Source organism: Crotalus tigris, unplaced genomic scaffold (genome assembly GCF_016545835.1).
Source record: "Crotalus tigris isolate CLP2741 ecotype Arizona unplaced genomic scaffold, ASM1654583v1 scf7180000024280.1573445, whole genome shotgun sequence".
Lineage (NCBI taxonomy): Eukaryota > Metazoa > Chordata > Lepidosauria > Squamata > Viperidae > Crotalus > Crotalus tigris.
In genome coordinates, this window is record NW_024100452.1 from 1,126,020 (window position 1) to 1,144,568 (window position 18,549).

At 37.0% G+C, this 18,549-nt stretch overlaps 1 protein-coding gene across 3 annotated transcripts in view; it reads left to right on the top strand.

The window, feature by feature from the left end:
- The first annotated feature begins 581 nt into the window (after nt 1-581).
- Nucleotides 582-18,549, top strand: part of KATNAL1 (katanin catalytic subunit A1 like 1) — a 41,200-nt gene continuing 23,232 nt past the window's right edge. Inside the window, exons 1-5 of one of the 3 annotated variants that reach the window (XM_039323615.1) lie at nt 582-854; nt 8,704-8,879; nt 14,252-14,412; nt 16,998-17,163; nt 18,193-18,320. In XM_039323615.1, the coding sequence (XP_039179549.1) occupies nt 8,718-8,879; nt 14,252-14,412; nt 16,998-17,163; nt 18,193-18,320 (617 nt within the window). In that variant the 5' untranslated portion in view covers nt 582-854; nt 8,704-8,717. Of the gene's footprint in view, nt 855-896; nt 1,056-8,703; nt 8,880-14,251; nt 14,413-16,997; nt 17,164-18,192; nt 18,321-18,549 lie in introns of those variants that run through there. The other 2 variants (XM_039323614.1, XM_039323613.1) reach the window with 2 other exon arrangements.

The following is an 18,549-nucleotide window of genomic DNA, read 5'->3' on the forward strand; positions in this document are numbered from 1 at the left end:
GATGTCAAGATGAGTTTAACTGTTGCAGGGTTTATGCATTTGCTCATTCTGGTTTGCTGCAGATGCCACCTCATGGATGGACTGAGAAGGCTTTTATGGTATCCAAGCCGTTGGTTTGAATGGGGCTCCAGATAAACATTTCTTTTACATTCCTAGTTTAAGGTACCATATGAACTCAGCCAACTATGAACTATTCAACAAACCATGAGGCAAAACGCGGCCTCACTGATTTCATTCCCATATTGTGCTTAGTTATAGTTTATTTTAATATGAAGAAGTTCCAACTGAATACGGTAGGTGCACAAAACCCCCCAAATGGTTTAAGGCAGTGTGTATTCACACACCAATAAAAAGGAGCAATTTTCCATATACATGCGAATTTTTTTTGTTGTGGCTTGAGAAAGTTGATACAAGTAGAGTTCACTTCAGGCTGAAAGAAAGAAGGATTTAGCGAGGGAAAAAAAAACCCGGGAACCAATCTCGGACGATGCCGGGAAGCGCCTCCACCACAACGATTCGGCTCTCCCTCCCACCAATAGGAGGAGGAGCGTCCGGAGGTTTCATCCCGCCTTCCCTCTGCCTCCATGGTAACCAATCGCCACCGCTACTGTCCCGCACTCGCGCCAACGGGCTGAAGGACCCAGAAGGCGGTGCCCCTCTCCTCTTTTCCGCGCCCTGCACGCACGAGCACGCGAAGGCGGTGGCCCCTCCCTGCCGTAGGCCCAGCAGCTCCATCCTTTTTTCGCTTTAGAGTTTAGACCCAAGGATTAGCTTCGAAGACGGAGGATGCGATACCCGCCCTCCCCGCTGGGACTCGCGACCCCCCGGAGTTCGTAACAGACGTTCCTCCCCAGGTGAGCAAGTCAGGGGCCTTGGAAAGAAAATATTTTTCTTTTCGAGAAGCATGATGGGAGTTGAAGTCTCGCTGGCGGTCGATTTGTCTGGCTGCTCGAAGAGAGCGGGCTTCAAAGGACTACAGATGCCGGCGATTCCCATGTGCCTTTGGGGGAGGAGAGACCAGGTTTGCGATGGTCAGTTGCTTATACTAAGGAAAGGTGAGGCATGTTTTACCATATGCAATGGATGGAGTTCGGTGCGGAGCAATTGTAACTAGGATTGGGTCCCAATTATAAGGGCGCAGAGAAGTCCCTCTTTAGTGATAGGGGGAGGGTCAGTTTTAAGGCCTGATCATTTGAGATTTCCTCCTCCAATCTGACGTCCTATAAATCTATGGAACTCAGCTCCCTCCATTCTCAGCTAATGGTACAGTATACTGAGGGTGATGGGGCTGCCAATTGCAGCATCTTTGAGGGAGGCTCCTGTGCTCTGCAGGATCAGAGGTATCAGGATAAATGTAATGCAGTGATAGTGAGGAGACAGAAAGTTAATGAGCAGTATTGCAATGGCTGCAAAATCAAAAGAAATAGTGGGGACAAGAGGAGTTACATACCAATCATGATGCTCACTCATGATAATCAAGGTTATATGAAGCAATAAATACATAAAAAGAATAAGAGCGAGCAGAAGAAATTAAAGGCATGATATAAGAAAGGAAATTCTGGTTTTCACTTTTATTAATTTATGTATCATATTTATATGATGACCCGTCTCACAAAAACATTCATCTGCTCCATATTTTTCTCTCTTTGCAACTATCTTTTATTTCACCCCATGGGTCACTAGGTGTCTGAAATGATTTGCTGGCATGTAATCCATCAGTTGGTTCACCATATCTGTACAACTTTATACATCGCCTTTTGTTCTGTAAAAGTTTCATCTCTTTGAGGATATTATGAACTCCATCTATTATTTTCTGTCTTCTCCTTTCCGTTGATGTATTCACTCCTTCCTAAGCCAAGTTTACAATTTGGCCTTCAGTACATTTTTTTCATGCTTGCTTGCTCACTATTGTGTCAATTCATCATCCTTTCATTATTGAGCCTATGTTTTATTGTTTTACTACATGTTAAATATTCTATTTTCACTGCATTCAATTTTTTTATGTTTCTCCTGACATACCCAACTATCACTTCCATGTAACAGAGTGGGCAGATGTTCTATGTAGTACAGTGGAGAGAAGCACTTTCTTGTATACAAGAACTTGTCTCTTTCAACTACACACAATGGATCACCAGCATTTTACTTGTTCTAGTTTTTTGCCACGTTTCTATAACATGCATTCATTGACTCCTTTTTCCATCAAACACAATTAAATTGGTCTTTAGTACATTAATTTTCAGATCCATATTTAATACATTTAACATCTGTTGCCGATTATTTGAGTTCTCTGTCAACAACATGATAATGTTTGCACACACAAATACATGTACATTTATTTTCCCAACCAAAACATCACCACAAATGATCCTTTTTATTTGAAGGAAATACACTTATATATTATATGTATATATAAATACCCTGATTAACCCAGGACACCAACACACTTTCGTATTTTGCTCCCACTTTTATAGGAAACCATTTGCTACGCATTCTATTTATTAACAGATTTGTTTGATATCTATCACATACTGTTTATTTTGTATTCAGCATTCAAATTTCAATTCCCTATTTTAATAAAACTTTATAATTCAAACCTATTTACCTTTTTATATCTAAATCAACAAACATATAATACTTTTCACATAATGCATTTTAGGAAGATAGAGAGAGTGTAGACTATCAGTTTTTACTTGTACATCTGACAATTCAGCAGCAATCCCTGCTAAAACTAAAGACAGTACTTGTCAGTTTTGGTGCATTCTGGCTAGTATCCTAGTTTTACCCCAAGTAGTTCATGTGTTCTAGGAAAGGGAAGAAAATTGTGGTTAGAAGAAATTAATGAATTCACAAACAGTCAAGAAAGGCAATGTATAAAACAGATGTGGTGGAGTGAATGCAGAGATGGTTTGCAGTGGTAGAAAGACAAGGAGAGTATGGCAGTTTTATAAGCTATATTTAGCTAGAATCCTTTCATTTTCCTATTTCATGTCTTTAATTTCTTTGACTTATTTTTTTTTGCTCCATTTCTACGCTTATATTATGATTTATCCCATTACAATCAAACATACAATTTAGGTATGTTATTAGAGATCATTGTTCATGTCTCAATTTCCCACCCTGTTAAAACAAAAAATTGATAGTTCTATAAATAAAACTGTATTTTGAAATTATTTCTTAGATGACATCTTAAAGAACTTGACAATTAATATAATTGTGTATGTGCCAATTCATTTTGTGTTGCTTTTTCTCTAACATTTAATGTAAATATTTAAAAGATCTCTAGATTCATGTCGGGTTTAGGATTTTGTAATCAAAAGAATGAAAATCATAGCAGTCCCTCTAGAAATGTATTTTTTCAAAGTTTTTTTGTATGTTTCAATGATACATGTTACCACATATATGCAGTGTTAAATGATGATTCATATATGTGAACCAGTTATTATTAATTTAATACCATTAATTTAACTATTCTGTGCAATATCTGGATAGAGTTTTTTCTTAGTAGGAATTTCTGTAGGCATTATTTGATAAGATATGTAGGTTTGCATTTTAATGTGCACAGTTGTTAGTGTGAGATTATTTTTGATAACAGTATTATAGAGTTGACTTTAATTAGTATTAGGCCCATGGATAGTAATAAAGATGGATAACTGAGTTAAATCTACAGTGATGGTCCTGCACCACCCAAGTAATAAATTCACATTTCCTATATTTCAAGGCATCTGAGAAATACTTTATGACAGGATTATCCTAAAATACACAAAATGTAATTTTTTTTCTTGAAAAAGCAGAGATTCTCATACTGAATCCTCCATAAAGTATGTTATTTTCTTAGAACTTCCCTTCCAAATTACTTTGTCACCTTGATAAACAGTTTTCTTCTTCATAAAATTACCAGCCCCAGGGTAACACCAGCTATTTGGACAATAGATGGGTTAAGGCCTGTGGGCATCATCAGGATATTGATGCATTATTGCTTTAAGAAAGAATATGTCAAATCAGCATGTCTTGAGGAGAACTACTATTCTTCATTTCTTAAACAACAGTTATTAATGTATGGCAATTGTGATTGATGTGCTTATTTTGCACGTAGAAGAAAGAATAATGGAAAAACTAAGGAAAATGAACTAATTAAGCAGGCTGCATAAGATCCTCATTAGCACGTGTATTAGTGTTTATAGTAGAAAATCTGATAATAGAAACTAGACTAGTAGAACCTGGAATGACATAGTGTACATAATACAATGTTTTTGAAAGTTTCTAAAATATAAGAAACTTGAGAAGATGGCGCAAAGAAGGAAATTCTTTTCTATTTTAGATTAGTAGTGTTAGTACTAATTAATATTTATTAATATTGTTTACAATCCAGGAGACATTAGTTCTTTTCAACTTAGTTAAAGGGGGTCTTCATTTATTTCATGAACAATGAAGGTTGATAAGTTTTATTACCTCTGGATGATTTAATGCTTTTTAAAAAAAACATCAGTTTGGATTAGCATCTTTTTATCCATTCAAGTAAATTTCTCATATCTATTATCAATGAATGGGGAGTTTCTCTTTTTTTCTTTTGGAATTTAAACTTCTAAATAGTTTGAGATCTGTTATGAAGAACCATCTCTTATCATATGATCTTGCCGTTTCACTAAAGTTATCACAGGAATTTTGGATTTATATCACACAATTGAATCTGAATCTTAATTGGATTTTATATGAATTTTCTCTTTTCAAGTGCCCAGGCCTGTGATGCCCTAAAGCAAAATTTGTTAGTATTCCTTTTCTCATCCTGGGTCCTGACAGGATTCCAAATCATATTTATATAGTCTTTTGATGTTGTAATCTGGTTTGGTACAGGTATTCTCAACCTATAGCCATTCATTTAATGACCATTCAAGCTTACAACAGCAATGAAAAAAGTGACTTATAACCAGTTCTCACACTTATGACTATTGCAGCATTCCCACAGTTACATGGTCAGACTTTGGGTGTTTGGCAACTGACATGTATTTACGATGTTTGCAGCATCCTGGGTTCCTAGGATTGTCATTTGCAATCTTCCTAGGGAACTTCTGAAAGCAGAGTCAATGGGGTGATGCCAGATTCACTTAATGACCACATGATTCACTTAATAACTGTTAATAAACATGGCTAAAAGGTTGTAAAATGGGGCATGACTCACTTAACAGCTGCCTTGCTTAGCAATAGAAATTTTGGGCTCGTTTGTGGTCATAAGTCAGGGACTCCCTGTGCCTAATATTTACAGAAAACAGTGTAACTATTGTTGTACCAGTTTAGAAGCTTCACAGTAGGGAAGAGATAAGAGAGGGTGTAGCCCACATCTGCATAATGGGCAGAGAAAGAAACCCAGGAACCTCCCCAATTTCTCAGACTGAAAAAGAGATGGTGGGAAATTTGTACTATCAGACTTGCTAGATTTTATTAATATAACCTTATAATAAAGGAGAATTGGCTTCTCTGGTCATCTGTCCTGTCTGATACAAGTAATCCTAAATTTGTGACTGGTCACTTAGTGACCGTCTGAAATTACGATGAACCTCCACAGGTTCTGAAATCTCCCTGGTGCTCCCCATAAGCCCTGCCAGATGTTCCCGGAGCCGGCTCTTCCTCATCATCCGAGCTGGCATCTGAGGGAGCCATCACAGATCTTTTTTTCAAATCACACTGTCAGAATTCTGCGGAGTGTCCTAAAAATGGGTGGCATAATTTTCTGCAGTTTAGATCGATGAAGTATTGTATACAGGAACTCTAATCCCTGAAACTTAAATTTTCATTTTTGGAAAAGGATTTTGATGGTTTGATTTACATTATTTGATCATTGAAAAAGGTCCTAATGGAGGCTTAATTTTATGTAAGGTAAGAAATAGAATCAGATGGGAACCAGTGATAGGGAATGCAATTGACTGGGACAACTCTTTTAATGCAACTCTGCTGATAGAGAGGTTTTTGACATGGATCTAGTTGCCATGTGTAATAGTCTAAGTTGGTTGATTTAGTTCCAACATGGAATATGCATGTAATTTATCCACTAACAAACTGAGAACTACCTAAATTCTGTTATGCCAGTTTGAAAAGATACAATGACTACTAGAAATAAACCTAACATCAGGGAGAAAGTATTAGCAAACAGGGAACAAAGTAGTCATTGAGCAAGGAGATAGAAAATGATTAGTTTGCTTCCCATGGCTCGAGATTTCAGGGAAGTACATTTTTAGGTTCCAATCATGCATTTGCTCCCCCCCCCCCAGCTCTGGAGGAGCTCTAGGGAATAAACCCCATATCAACCAAATTGCAGCATTTATTGTCACAGGAAAGAAGTCTAGAAAATACAGAGAGAAGAATCATACCATTTTGGATCTAATTCTCACTAACAGAGATGAAATGATAGAAGGTGTTGAAGCCATTGGAACCTTGGGAGGAAGTGATCATGCAATATTGGAATTCAACATTATGGAAGCACAAGCAATAGAACACAGTCAAACTAGAATCTTGGACTTCAAGAGAGCTAATTTCAATAAACTTAGGGTTTGGGAAGGATTCCATGGATGAGAATCCTCCAGGGAAAAACAACAAGAGGCTTGGGAAATTTTGAAAAGTGAGATAATAAGGGCCCAGTCTAGCACAATACCAACAAAGAGGAAAAATAATAGCTCTCAAAAGAAACCAGCATGGCTATATAAAGAACTCCCTGATCAATTGAAAGATAAAAAGGACAAGTATAGAAAGTGGAAAGAGGGACACATAACTAAGTCAGAATATCAGCAAATAACCGGAGCCTGCAAAGACGAAGTGAGGAAAGCTAAGGCTCAAAATGAACTAAGGCTTGCGACCAAAGTCAAAAATAACAAAAAAGCTTCTTTCAACATGTAGAAAACAAGAAAAAAGTGAAGGAAACAATTGGTCCATTAGTGGGTGAAAGTGAAAGCAAGAAGGTGAAAAGCAACAGGGAAAAAGCAGAACAATTTAACTCGTTTTTCGCATCTGTCTTTACACAAAGGGAAAAAACAGACTCCAGAAGTGATGAATGCTCCATTACTGGAAGTTTTTAAGAAGAAACTAGACAGCCATTTGTCCGAAATGGTATAGGGTTTCCTGCCTGAGCATGGGGTTGGACTAGATGACCTCCAAAACCCCTTCTAACTTTATCATCATCATCATCATTATCATCATCGTTATTATTATTATACTGTAACTGCCTGCCCTCTGTTGGGTCTGATTCCTAGGATGTAACTATGGTTTTATGATGTTACAATTTTATACATGTATTTATTTATTTGCTGTAGTTGCTTTATTTTTTATGTTTATTACTGTAAACCCCAGATAGTCTTGGCAATAAATAAAGTAATCCATTAAATAAATAAATAATTGACCCGATTTAATTTTGTCTTAGCACTGTTTGTTGAAGGGCAGCCCTGACACATTCCTCAAAGGTTACCTGGGGTCCTCAGCCTGACTTAGAACATTTCTTGACATGAATAATATTCTTTCTGAGATCAAGAATCTTTTTCTTTTTTTTGCTGGAATGTGTAGGTACAAATCTTTAAGAACATGTTTCCTGTTGTATCACATAAGTTGTAAAATGTTGAATTACGTCACCTTATACCAAATATAATTGGGTGACATCAGCTTTTCTTCAGCCATGCACTGAGAAATTAACTATATGGATTTGCTGTATCTCAAGTGAATTAATTTGTTTGGATCATATTCTGAACAGACGCCAGCTACCAGCAATTAATAGTTCAGTATATTCAAATGAAACAGCTTTGTTTGCAATAACATGTAGCTCATGTTTTGAGACTTTTTTTTTAAGACTAAAGTATATATACAAACAAAATAGGACAAACTTGTTGGCTGTTGAGATTGTGAGGCTTTTTTTTTTACCATCTAGGATTAGAGGAGATTAAAGATTATTTTTATTGAACAGTTAAGTTTTGGAAAGAAGCTGTTAGTGTTTGTCATTCAACTCTATTTATGTATGAATCCTACAGCTGCTTATCCTCATGGTGTAATACATCGTTTAAACATTTAGGTCATTCACATATTTATGAACATTATCTGTCCCCAATCAGAGATTGTGTTGCTAGTATTTAGCATTTTCATGAAAAAAAATCATGAAAATTCTTGAAAAAAAATCATGAAAAAAATAATGAAAAAAAGTGATTAAATAGAAATGTTAACCTTATACAATTAGTACAAAATATAAAAAAGTAAAACTAATAGTGAATGAAAAGAGATAGGGGAATCAGAGAGCTAGAACTCACTATATATTATCAAATTTCTTAGTTATATATCCATGATTTTTCTGTGTTGAGCTGAAAAATCCATTTCTTAAGGATGTATTGTGTGAATTGCAATTTGGAAGAGGGAAAGTGAAGGGAAAGTTCAATATATAGTTCTAAGAACTTAGCTGTCATTTTTATTTCAGAAAATCAGATTTCTAGTTCTGAATATACAGTAGTGGTAGCAAATATGTGGGCAGTTCTTGCTGAAATTTTAAAAGTAAAAAAAAAGATTGTATAGCTTCTGCAGAATGATTGACAGGTTTCATAACTAGTATAACAAAACAATAAAATAAAAACAATAAAATGAACTTTAATAAAGATTGCAATAATGGTTCTAAGTGAAAGAAAGTTTTTTGTGCCAAAGGGTAATTTAATTTTTACTGTGTTGTTTCACATTGTATTGTAGATTTCTCAAAGAAGATGAATTTGGCTGAGATTTGTGATAATGCTAAAAAAGGAAGAGAATATGCACTTCTTGGAAATTATGACTCTTCCATGGTTTATTACCAGGGTGTCATCCAGCAAATTCAACGGCATTGTCAGTCGATCAGAGATCCAACATTAAGGAGCAAGTGGCAGCAGGTATAATAACAAAAGGTTTGAGTGCAAATGTTTAAAGAAATGGATTGCTGTTAAGGTTTCTTGTGTAGTAGAATAACAATATGATAATGGAACTCACTGAAAGACAATATGACTCTGTATAATATTAAAAGTTAAGAGCAGAACATGTCACTTCTGTTACTAAATGTCCTTGACCATCAATTAAATTAAATTTTTTCTTAACAGAAAAAATAGATTATATTTTCTTATCTGAACTCACTTGATTTGCCTTGCCTAATAAGGAACCTCTCTGAATAGGAAGTGCTACTTGGAATATACAATTCCCTATATATTACATAATACATAAACTGAGGAGGACATTTGTAGAAGGTGCCCTTTCAGCTGTTCTGCATCCAAAATTAGAAAGCAGGATTTCGTTTAGCAATGATGTAGAGTTGGACTTTTTCCCTAGTGATGCCTGCTCTGTGCAGAGTGACATCTCTATGATATGCCAGAATCCAATACCAGTTTGTTCTAAGCACTTTTATCTGTTTATGCTGGTTGTTCTCCAGCTTCTTTTTCTTATAAATAATGTTAGTCCTTTTATGAATTGTTTTATTTTATAGCATTATTTGATGGTATTGCTGTTGATCTCTTCAAATTATGGAAATGTGGGGTTGGAAGGACTCCTTTACTTATCCCATTTGTGTGCTGCCAAATCTGCCATAGACATTCAGCAGTTAATAATCATAAATAAATAAGTAATTAAGCTTTCATTATAAATATTATCAGTAAAAGCAGTTAACACATCCATAATAATCAGTAATCAGTAAAAATCAGCACCATAATGAAATAATAATCTTGCTCATTATTTTGTATAATCACTATAAAAAATAACACATAATAAAGATACTGAATATGGCAACAAGAGGGTAATTCTGAATGCCATCCATCTGAGGTAACCTCTGGAACCTGTAACAGGAGGGCCGTACTTCACTTTCAAGGGGATTCTCTTACATAAGAGAGACAATTGCAACAGAAGAATAGTACATATGAGGTGCAAGCAACCAAGTACTTCTCCCGAGCTAAACATACAATACAGACTGATTCTGGTTGGAGAAGGCATCCTGCAGGTGGGAACCAAGCCATATAGGTCGTTGCCAGTACTTTGAAATATCCGTTGGCAGTTGGTGATTGATATCTGCCAATAAATGGACTGCCACATTTTGAACCAATTTCCAAGTGATTTGCAAAGACAGCCCCATGTAGAGTACATTATGGTAGTCCAACTGGTTTGTAATGAGGGCATGAGTCATAGTTGTGAGATTCTTGAGGTCCATGGGGTTGCAAACAGTGTATCAGCCAAAGCTGGATAAAGGTCCTTCTGACAACACTTTTTACCTTTCCTTCAGTTGTAGACATGAGTCCAGGAGAACCCCCCAAGTGGCAGATCAGAGCCTCTGGTGTAGTGCTTCTCCTCAAGAGGCAGTACTGGAGCCGACCAAGAATCTTGATGAATGAAATGTAACTCCATCTTATTTGGGTTAGATTCAGCCTCTTTTGCCCCAATTGGACCCTTATACCCTCTTGATACTAGGACAAGATTTCCATGGCATCATCACTGCAGCCTGGGATAGCAGCATGACTATCATCAGCACACTGATGATACCTCATCCTGAACTGACAGGTGACTTCTTCTAATAGCTTTATGCAGATGTTTAAAAAGAGCTGGGGTGGTGGTAAAAGAACTTAACCCTGCAGTACCTCCCTAGGGTTCACTAAGCCAACTGAAACTGCATACTAAGAAAGAGTGATACTGCAGAATAGGACCTCTAGCTCCCACTCTATTACAGTTCAGAAGATACCACAGTGATTGATGGAATTGAAGGCTACTGAGAAATCTAGTAGGGCCCAAAGCTTTACAGTACAAGTCCTCCTAGGGTTCATCCCCCAATATTATCAGTTCTGTTCCTATTCCTTGCATGAAAGATATTGAGTGATTTTGGGGAACCAGTTACTCCCTGTGAACAATAAATCAGTGACAGGGTTTCTGATGAGTTGGCTGATAAACTAAACCTTTCATTACAACATGAATGATAAGATTTGCTGTAAGAAGTAGGCAAGCAGAATACAAAAACAAGTGGATCCTGATAAAACTCCTATTTAAATGATTTACTAGAACATTAATAATTTGAAATAATATGACAGTTTAAAGATGTTTCCAATTGATCCAACCTATACACTCCCTGAAATATTTTATGTGTAATCCTTTGATGTTCTTAAAAACAAGTGTTTTTAATGGTGGGTAGTTTCTAATCAGGTGGCTAAAACTATATAATATGAATTAACTTAATAATAAATAACACATTACAACAGTGTTTTGAACAAGTGTATTTATTTTTATCTCATGTTTCTTATTTTTAAAAAATAACTGAAGGTGGCAAGCATACCTAATATATCTTCCTCCTATTTTTACAATAATGTCAACCCTGTGAGGTGAATTGGTCTAAGAGAGAGTGACTGGCCCAAATTCACTGTGCTATCTTTCATGTCTGAGGCGGGACTAGAACTCATAGTCTCCTGGTTTCTAGTCTGGTGCCCTAAACAGTAGACCAACCATGCTTCTTAATAAATATCCATTCTAGAATTGTGATAACTTTATTTATTTATTTGTTACTTTTAATATGCTGCCCATCTTTTCAAGGCAGCTTACAAGATAAAAATGACAGTATAAAACTTCAAAATATTAAAACTATAAATGTTAAAATTAAAATTAATAAAATTGGCTAAAGAAGCAAATGATATACAATACGGTGGAAGTAGAATTGTCTCTTAATCCACTAGCCACCTCAAGTATGGAACACCCCCATCGAGACTTCAGGCCATTTGGCAGAGTCAGGTTGTAAGGCTCTTCCTGAGAGGTAGAGGTGGAGGTAGAGGTAGAGGTGGATCACTCCTTGAGGTGAAATAGGCTATTATGAAAATAAATATATAGGCTGTTATGGAATAATATTCTTACAATTAAGAGTTTCACAGCCCCTGAGTCCAAGCCCTTGCTTGTTGCAAAAATCCAATTAAGTCTTATACAGTAAAATAGAAAACTGTTTAAATTCTGTTTAAATACATCATGGGAAGGGGATCCAGCACTTCTCTGGGTAATTAACTCCTCCTACTGTCTTTTACTTGTAAGTTAACATTACAGTATTTTGTGTATTCTGCTTTCAGGTACTTAGCTATTGCAATATCTCCCCTCACTTTTCTCAAAGCTAAACAATCACAATTCATTCAATTTCTCTTCATAGGAATTATGTCTCATCCTCTCTTCATCCTCATTGTCCTTGTCTGAATCCTTCTTAAATTGAAGTGCCAGAAGGATACAGTACTTGAAGTGGGGTCTGATTAAAGCAGAATAAAATAAAATTATTTCTCTTCTTGACTGGCAAGAATGGCTGCAGAAGAGACTTGTCTCCTTCCTGTGTACAAAGAGTGAAGAAAAAAATGACACAGGAAGTCATCCTAATGTACACAGAGATATTGGTTCTAAATTGTTCCACTTGTTGGAATTCACGTATCACTGCTGCTTTCATTTGAATAAAGCTTGGAAAAAAACAATAATTTGTGTTTGGGGAAGAAAATCCCTCCGTTCAGGCAGCTAGCAAAGATCTGACCACTGTGCTCTGACATCAGTGGTTGCAGTGGAGGGGAGAAAAGAGAAAGCACTTGGGATTTTGGGAGCCATGTTACCTCAGACATTGGCAGTGGCTGATGGGAGGGAAAGGAAGGCATTGGGATTGACAGACTGGTGGGATTTGCGGCTTTGGGAGCTGTTTTAAAGAGAAAAGAGAGGTGGAGATGCACCAGCCTACTACTATAAAAATGATTCTCAGGTTATAAGTGCAGGCTGCCTCCTTCACAAATATATATATTCACCAGAATTCTTTTCATTTCAGCCTCCTTAATAATTGCATTAATTTGAAGTCAAACTTGTTGGAATTGCAATAATCAGTTTCAGTCCAGGTTGCTGCCAGAAGCCTGGCATCTTCCTCATGAAATCACACAAGGATTTCCCTGGATATTGGTTATCCAAAACTTGGAACAACAAATAAACTTTGGGATTTATGTCTACTGACTTGTATTTATTTATATATTTACATGAATTTATTAGCCTCCCAACTCCAGTGAACAAAACTGTAATGGTTGCCCCAAAATAGCCTGGCAAAACAAGATTGCAATGATTTCTTCTGGGTTTGAAAAAATATATATTCTCCTTTTTGTGCATAGCTCTAAATGTAAATCCAATAAAGTTAAGATTTAAATGCCAGAAAGAAATAGAGATGAAGAGAGGAACCATAAGTTAAGAGAAAATATAATTGATTGCTTTGATTAAAATTGCTTTGATTAGGAGTGAGAATTAAGGTTTAAGGCAGGGATAGGCAGTCTTTTCAAGCAATTGACATCAAATCATGGTTATGAACCTAGGGGATACGGAGAATAGGAACACCTGCCACTGAGCTCCACAAACGAAAGCATATGCTTGTACATTTAAAATGTGTAACCTAAAATGTGTAACCTCCCTACATATTAATATACATGGAAATACAAAAATGTATATGCCACAAATACATAGTCATATATTTATACACCAGGTTTTTACACAAACAGCCCCTGTCTTACAGACTTCTTGGAGCCTGAGAAAGCAAGTAACGCTTCTTAATATTCACTTAAAACATTTGAATATTCAGGAAAATGCTGAGCTACCTCTGAATCTTTTTCCTTGCAAAACATTTACAAGGAAATTTATGTGATAATTTCATAATAATCTTTTCTGATGCACTTTGTACCATTGGCAATAAAGTGAGACATTTTTAGAACCTCATAACTTTATTTTAGAATAAAGTTATGGGCTCATTTTTTTTCCTTCTGAGGAAGAGGGAGAAACTTGCTATACTACTGTGATTGGCAGCAGTGCTGTGGCAATTTTGATTTGGCAAAAAGAAGTAAAATTGAGGGAGGGGGGGTTTCTGGGGTACATAGCAGGGGCCTGCTGATTTGTGTTTCTAATTGAAAATTAAGAAAAATGTTTTATCTAGCATAATTGTAAAATTTGTTTTATAGTCTAAACCTCTCAGCTCTGCTGCTTAAAACAAACAATAAGCAAGCAGGCAGTCCTGTCTGAATGCTCCTTTGAGGTGTATAAAACACAGGTATGATGCAGATTTTAGACTGGCCCAGCCCTTGTATTGGAGTGACTTGAGTTTTATCCAGATTAGTTTGCCTTGTGCAAAGAATACCAGAAATCAACAGTTTCCCTCCAGATTGCTTTTGTTTATACCAAAACTGCTCTGCTTTAAACTGCATGCTATAATACCTTGCAATTTAATTTTTGAACAGCTTCATATTTATTTGTTTTTCAGATTCGGCAAGAATTATTAGAAGAATTTGAACAAGTAAAGAGCATTGTCAACACGTTAGAGAGTTTTAAAATAGACAAGCCTACAGATATTCCTGTATCTTATCAAGATGAACATTTTAGAGATCCAATTGTCTGGCCACCTCCGGTTCCAGCTGAACACAGGTAATTGGGCTTAAATAGGATGGATGTTTACTTGCAGACAGTAGCAACTACATTTTTGATAGAGAAAGTAGTATAATGATTGAGAAAAGAGCCGTTTTACCTTATTCCTCCTTTTCACTTTTAAAATGTGAGCATTGACTATAGAATCTCATCAAACATTTGAACTATTATTCATAGCCTAGTATGCTAGTTTGCATTACAAATATAACATTAAGGTCTGCTGACTATTGCTATTAGTATGATGGTCACTAAAAACAACTTCAGTTATAATTACAGATTTTCATGGAAGGCTTTACCAAACTACAATTATTTTCAAAACTACTAACCATAATTCCTAGATTCCAATATGCTGGACTGTTAAAAACCTTAATTTATTTTGGATTTCACACAGAATTGTAACTAAGTTTCCTTAACTGCAGTTTGGTGCAATGCCTGAATTGAGCTTCTGCTCCTATTCTTTCTTGCACCTGTTATTACCAGACTGTATTGCTAACTCCTTAGCCATATTTTTTTCATCTTTTTTACTTTTTTTCCTAGCATCTATCTCTGTCTCTACAATTCCCCCGATTTCCTAGTTCCTGCTCCATTTTGCGAGATGCATATGTAGTTTTTAAATGTCTTCACAATTTCTATCATCACCATCTGCACAGCAATGAAAAGGGATGAAAGGGATTATGTGGATACAAAGAACTGTGTAGTAGCATACCTTCCGCTCCAAAGCATAGCCATACACTGGCTCCTTAGAGATCAAGATATGCAGTTTGAACATTAGCTTTCCCCCAGAGTTGAACAGCTTTCCTCAGTTTTGGCATCTTTCAAAACCGAGTTCATAAAAATTTTAATGTACTAGCTATGCTGTTTTGAAATTCTGAATATATTATATACAGTGGGGCAAAAAAGTATTTAGCCAGCCACCAATTGTGCAAGTTCTCCCACTTAAAAAGATGAGAGAGGCCTGTAATTGTCATCATAGGTAGACCTCAACTAGGAGAGACAAAATGAGAAAACAAATCCAGATAATCACATTGTCTGATTTGGAAAGAATTTATTTATGGTGGAAAATAAGTATTTGGTCAATATCAAAAGTTCATCTCAATACTTTGTTATATATACTTTGTTGGCAATGACAGAAGTCAAACGTTTTCTGTAAGTTTTCACAAGGTTGGCACACGCTGGTATGTTGGCCCATTCCTCCATGCAGATCTCCTCTAGAGCAGTGATGTTTTGGGGCTGTCGCTGGGCAACACGGACTTTCAACTCCCTCCAAAGGTTTTCTATGGGGTTGAGATCTGGAGACTGGCTAGGCCACTCCAGGACCTTGAAATGCTTCTTACGAAGCCACTCCTTCGTTGCCCGGGCGGTGTGTTTGGGATCATTGTTATGCTGAAAGACCCAGCCACGTTTCATCTTCAATGCCCTTGCTGATGGAAGGAGGTTTGCACTCAAAATCTCACAATACACGGCCCCATTCATTCTTTCCTGTACACAGATCAGCCATCCTGGTCCCTTTGCAGAGAAATAGCCCCAAAGCATGATGTTGCCACCCCCATGCTTCACAGTAGGTATGATGTTCTTTGGATGCAACTCAGCATTCTCTCTCCTCCAAACATGACGAGTTGTGTTTCTACCAAACAGTTCTACTTTGGTTTCATCTGACCATATGACACTCTCCCAATCCTCTTCTGGATCATCCAAATGCTCTCTAGCAAACTTCAGATGGGCCCGGACATGTACTGGCTTAAGCAGGGGGACACATCTGGCACTGCAGGATCTGAGTCCCTGGCGGTGTAGTGTGTTACTGATGGTTGCCTTTGTTACGTTGGTCCCAGCTCTCTGCAGGTCATTCACTAGGTCCCCCCATGTGGTTCTGGGATTTTTACTTACCGTTCTTGTGATCATGTTGACTCCACGGGGTGAGATCTTGCATGGAACCCCAGATCGAGGGAGATTATCAGTGGTCTTGTATGTCTTCCATTTTCTAATTATTGCTCCCACAGTTGATTTCTTCACACCAAGCTGCTTGCCTATTGCAGATTCAGTCTTCCCAGCCTGGTGCAGGTCTACAATTTTGTTTCTGGTGTCCTTTGACAGCTGTTTGGTCTTCACCATAGTGGAGTTTGGAATGTGACTGTTTGAGGTTGTGGACAGGTGTCTTTTACACTGATAACAAGTTCAAACAGGTGCCATTAATACAGGTAATGAGTGGAGGAGGAGGAGCCTCTTAAAGAAGAAGTTACAGGTCTGTGAGAGCCAGAAATCTTGCTTGTTTGTAGGTGACCACATACTTATTTTCCACCATAATTTGCAAATAAATTCTTTCCAGATCAGACAATGTGATTGTCTGGATTTGTTTTCTCATTTTGTCTCTCATAGTTGAGGTCTACCTATGATGACAATTACAGGCCTCTCTCATCTTTTTAAGTGGGAGAACTTGCACAATTGGTGGCTGACTAAATATTTTTTTGCCCCACTGTATGTATCTGGAGGACACTGTGTTGGAAAGACTGAAATTGAATAGCAATACAGGATGGAAATAATTTTACTCATCTTAGTAGTTTCTTGTGTGCTTCCTTCATGTGACACAGAGTCCCACCTCAGATAAAACGACCCAATCGAGAAGTGAAACCTCTGCGGAGAGAATTGCCAGGATTACAACGGGGACCTGTGGGCAGAGCTCAACCAATATCAAAAAATGAAAAATCTGCTAGTAGTCGAGAGAGGGAATCTAGAGGAAAAGGGAAGGATGAAAAGGTAAGGATCTAGAGCAGAGGTTTCCAACTTATATCCTATGGCACCCCCAAGGTATTTTCTGTAACTCACAAGAATACTTTATAAAGGAAGGAATAAGCCATACAGGCTTATCTTACTGGTGAGATCAAGGTCAACAGAAAGAGGCATTGCTCTCTGCCCATTTTTTTATGATAATGACATGTGGTGAAAGCAGACTAAACAGAGGAGCAACAGACAAGAAAGGAAAGAGAGGAAGGGTGCCATCTTGAGTGTAGTCCAGAACAATAAAAAACAGCACACTCATTACACACAGCGAGAGAGCAACTGTTTGAATTAGGGCAGTAGTTTGCCAGATTCAGCCAGGTATAAGCACAAATTATAAAGCTGTGATGTTCATTGGTTCATCACAGATACTAGATTGAGAAGAAATTGGGACTGCTTTCAGAGTCGGTAAGCCAAAAAGTATCTGCACTCTTAATCCTGCATTTAGATGGTGTCACAGATGGGGAAAGGACCAGCACTTTATCACTTAGCTACTTTACCAAACTTCCTTCCTTCCTTCCTTCCTTCCTTCCTTCCTTCCTTCCTTCCTTCCTTCCTTCCTTCCTTCCTTCCTTCCTTCCTTCCTTCCTTCCTTCCTTCCTTCCTTCCTTCCTTCCGTATTTGCCAATGTTGGGTGGATCCAGTCTTGCATATAGTAGACATTTATGTTTTGAAACTAACTAAAAGGAAATGAAGTCCCCAGAAGAAAAAAGAAAAATAATTCTGTTCTGTTCTGATTAAGCTGATTATATCTAAACTCCTGAGTGCTGCATATTCTGTCTTTCCCACAATGGTCATCTGGCCTTCAGATCTCCATTCAAATTTTCATTTTTCATGAAAAATAATATTGGAAATCCCTGATATTTATGATGGGTAGTTACTGGTTTTGTTTCCTTTATCCCACAACTACAATTCATCAAATTTATCTGAGTAGAACCCAGATAATTGCTTAAGAGAAGAAAAAGAAATATAGATGTATACTTACATGCTTCTAACTCCTTTATCCAGGGAAAGAAGATCCCCCAGGATGGTGGTGGTGACAGTGAAATTCAGAAATTTGATGGAACAGGATATGATAAAGATTTGGTTGAAGCTCTTGAAAGGGACATTGTGTCAAGAAATCTAAGTATTCATTGGTATAGTAATTCTTTTGTAAAATGAGATATATTAATATTTATTGTGGATACATATACAGGAGATGTTGACATGTGGGCAATTATTGTGGTTATTTTGTAGTACGCTGATATTAAGAAAAACTCAGAGATATTTTGCACATTAAAAATTAATGGTTTTGTAAGGCTTGATGGATTAGATGGATGCAGAACAATAAAACGAGAGTGTAATAATAACAAAAATAACTATTTC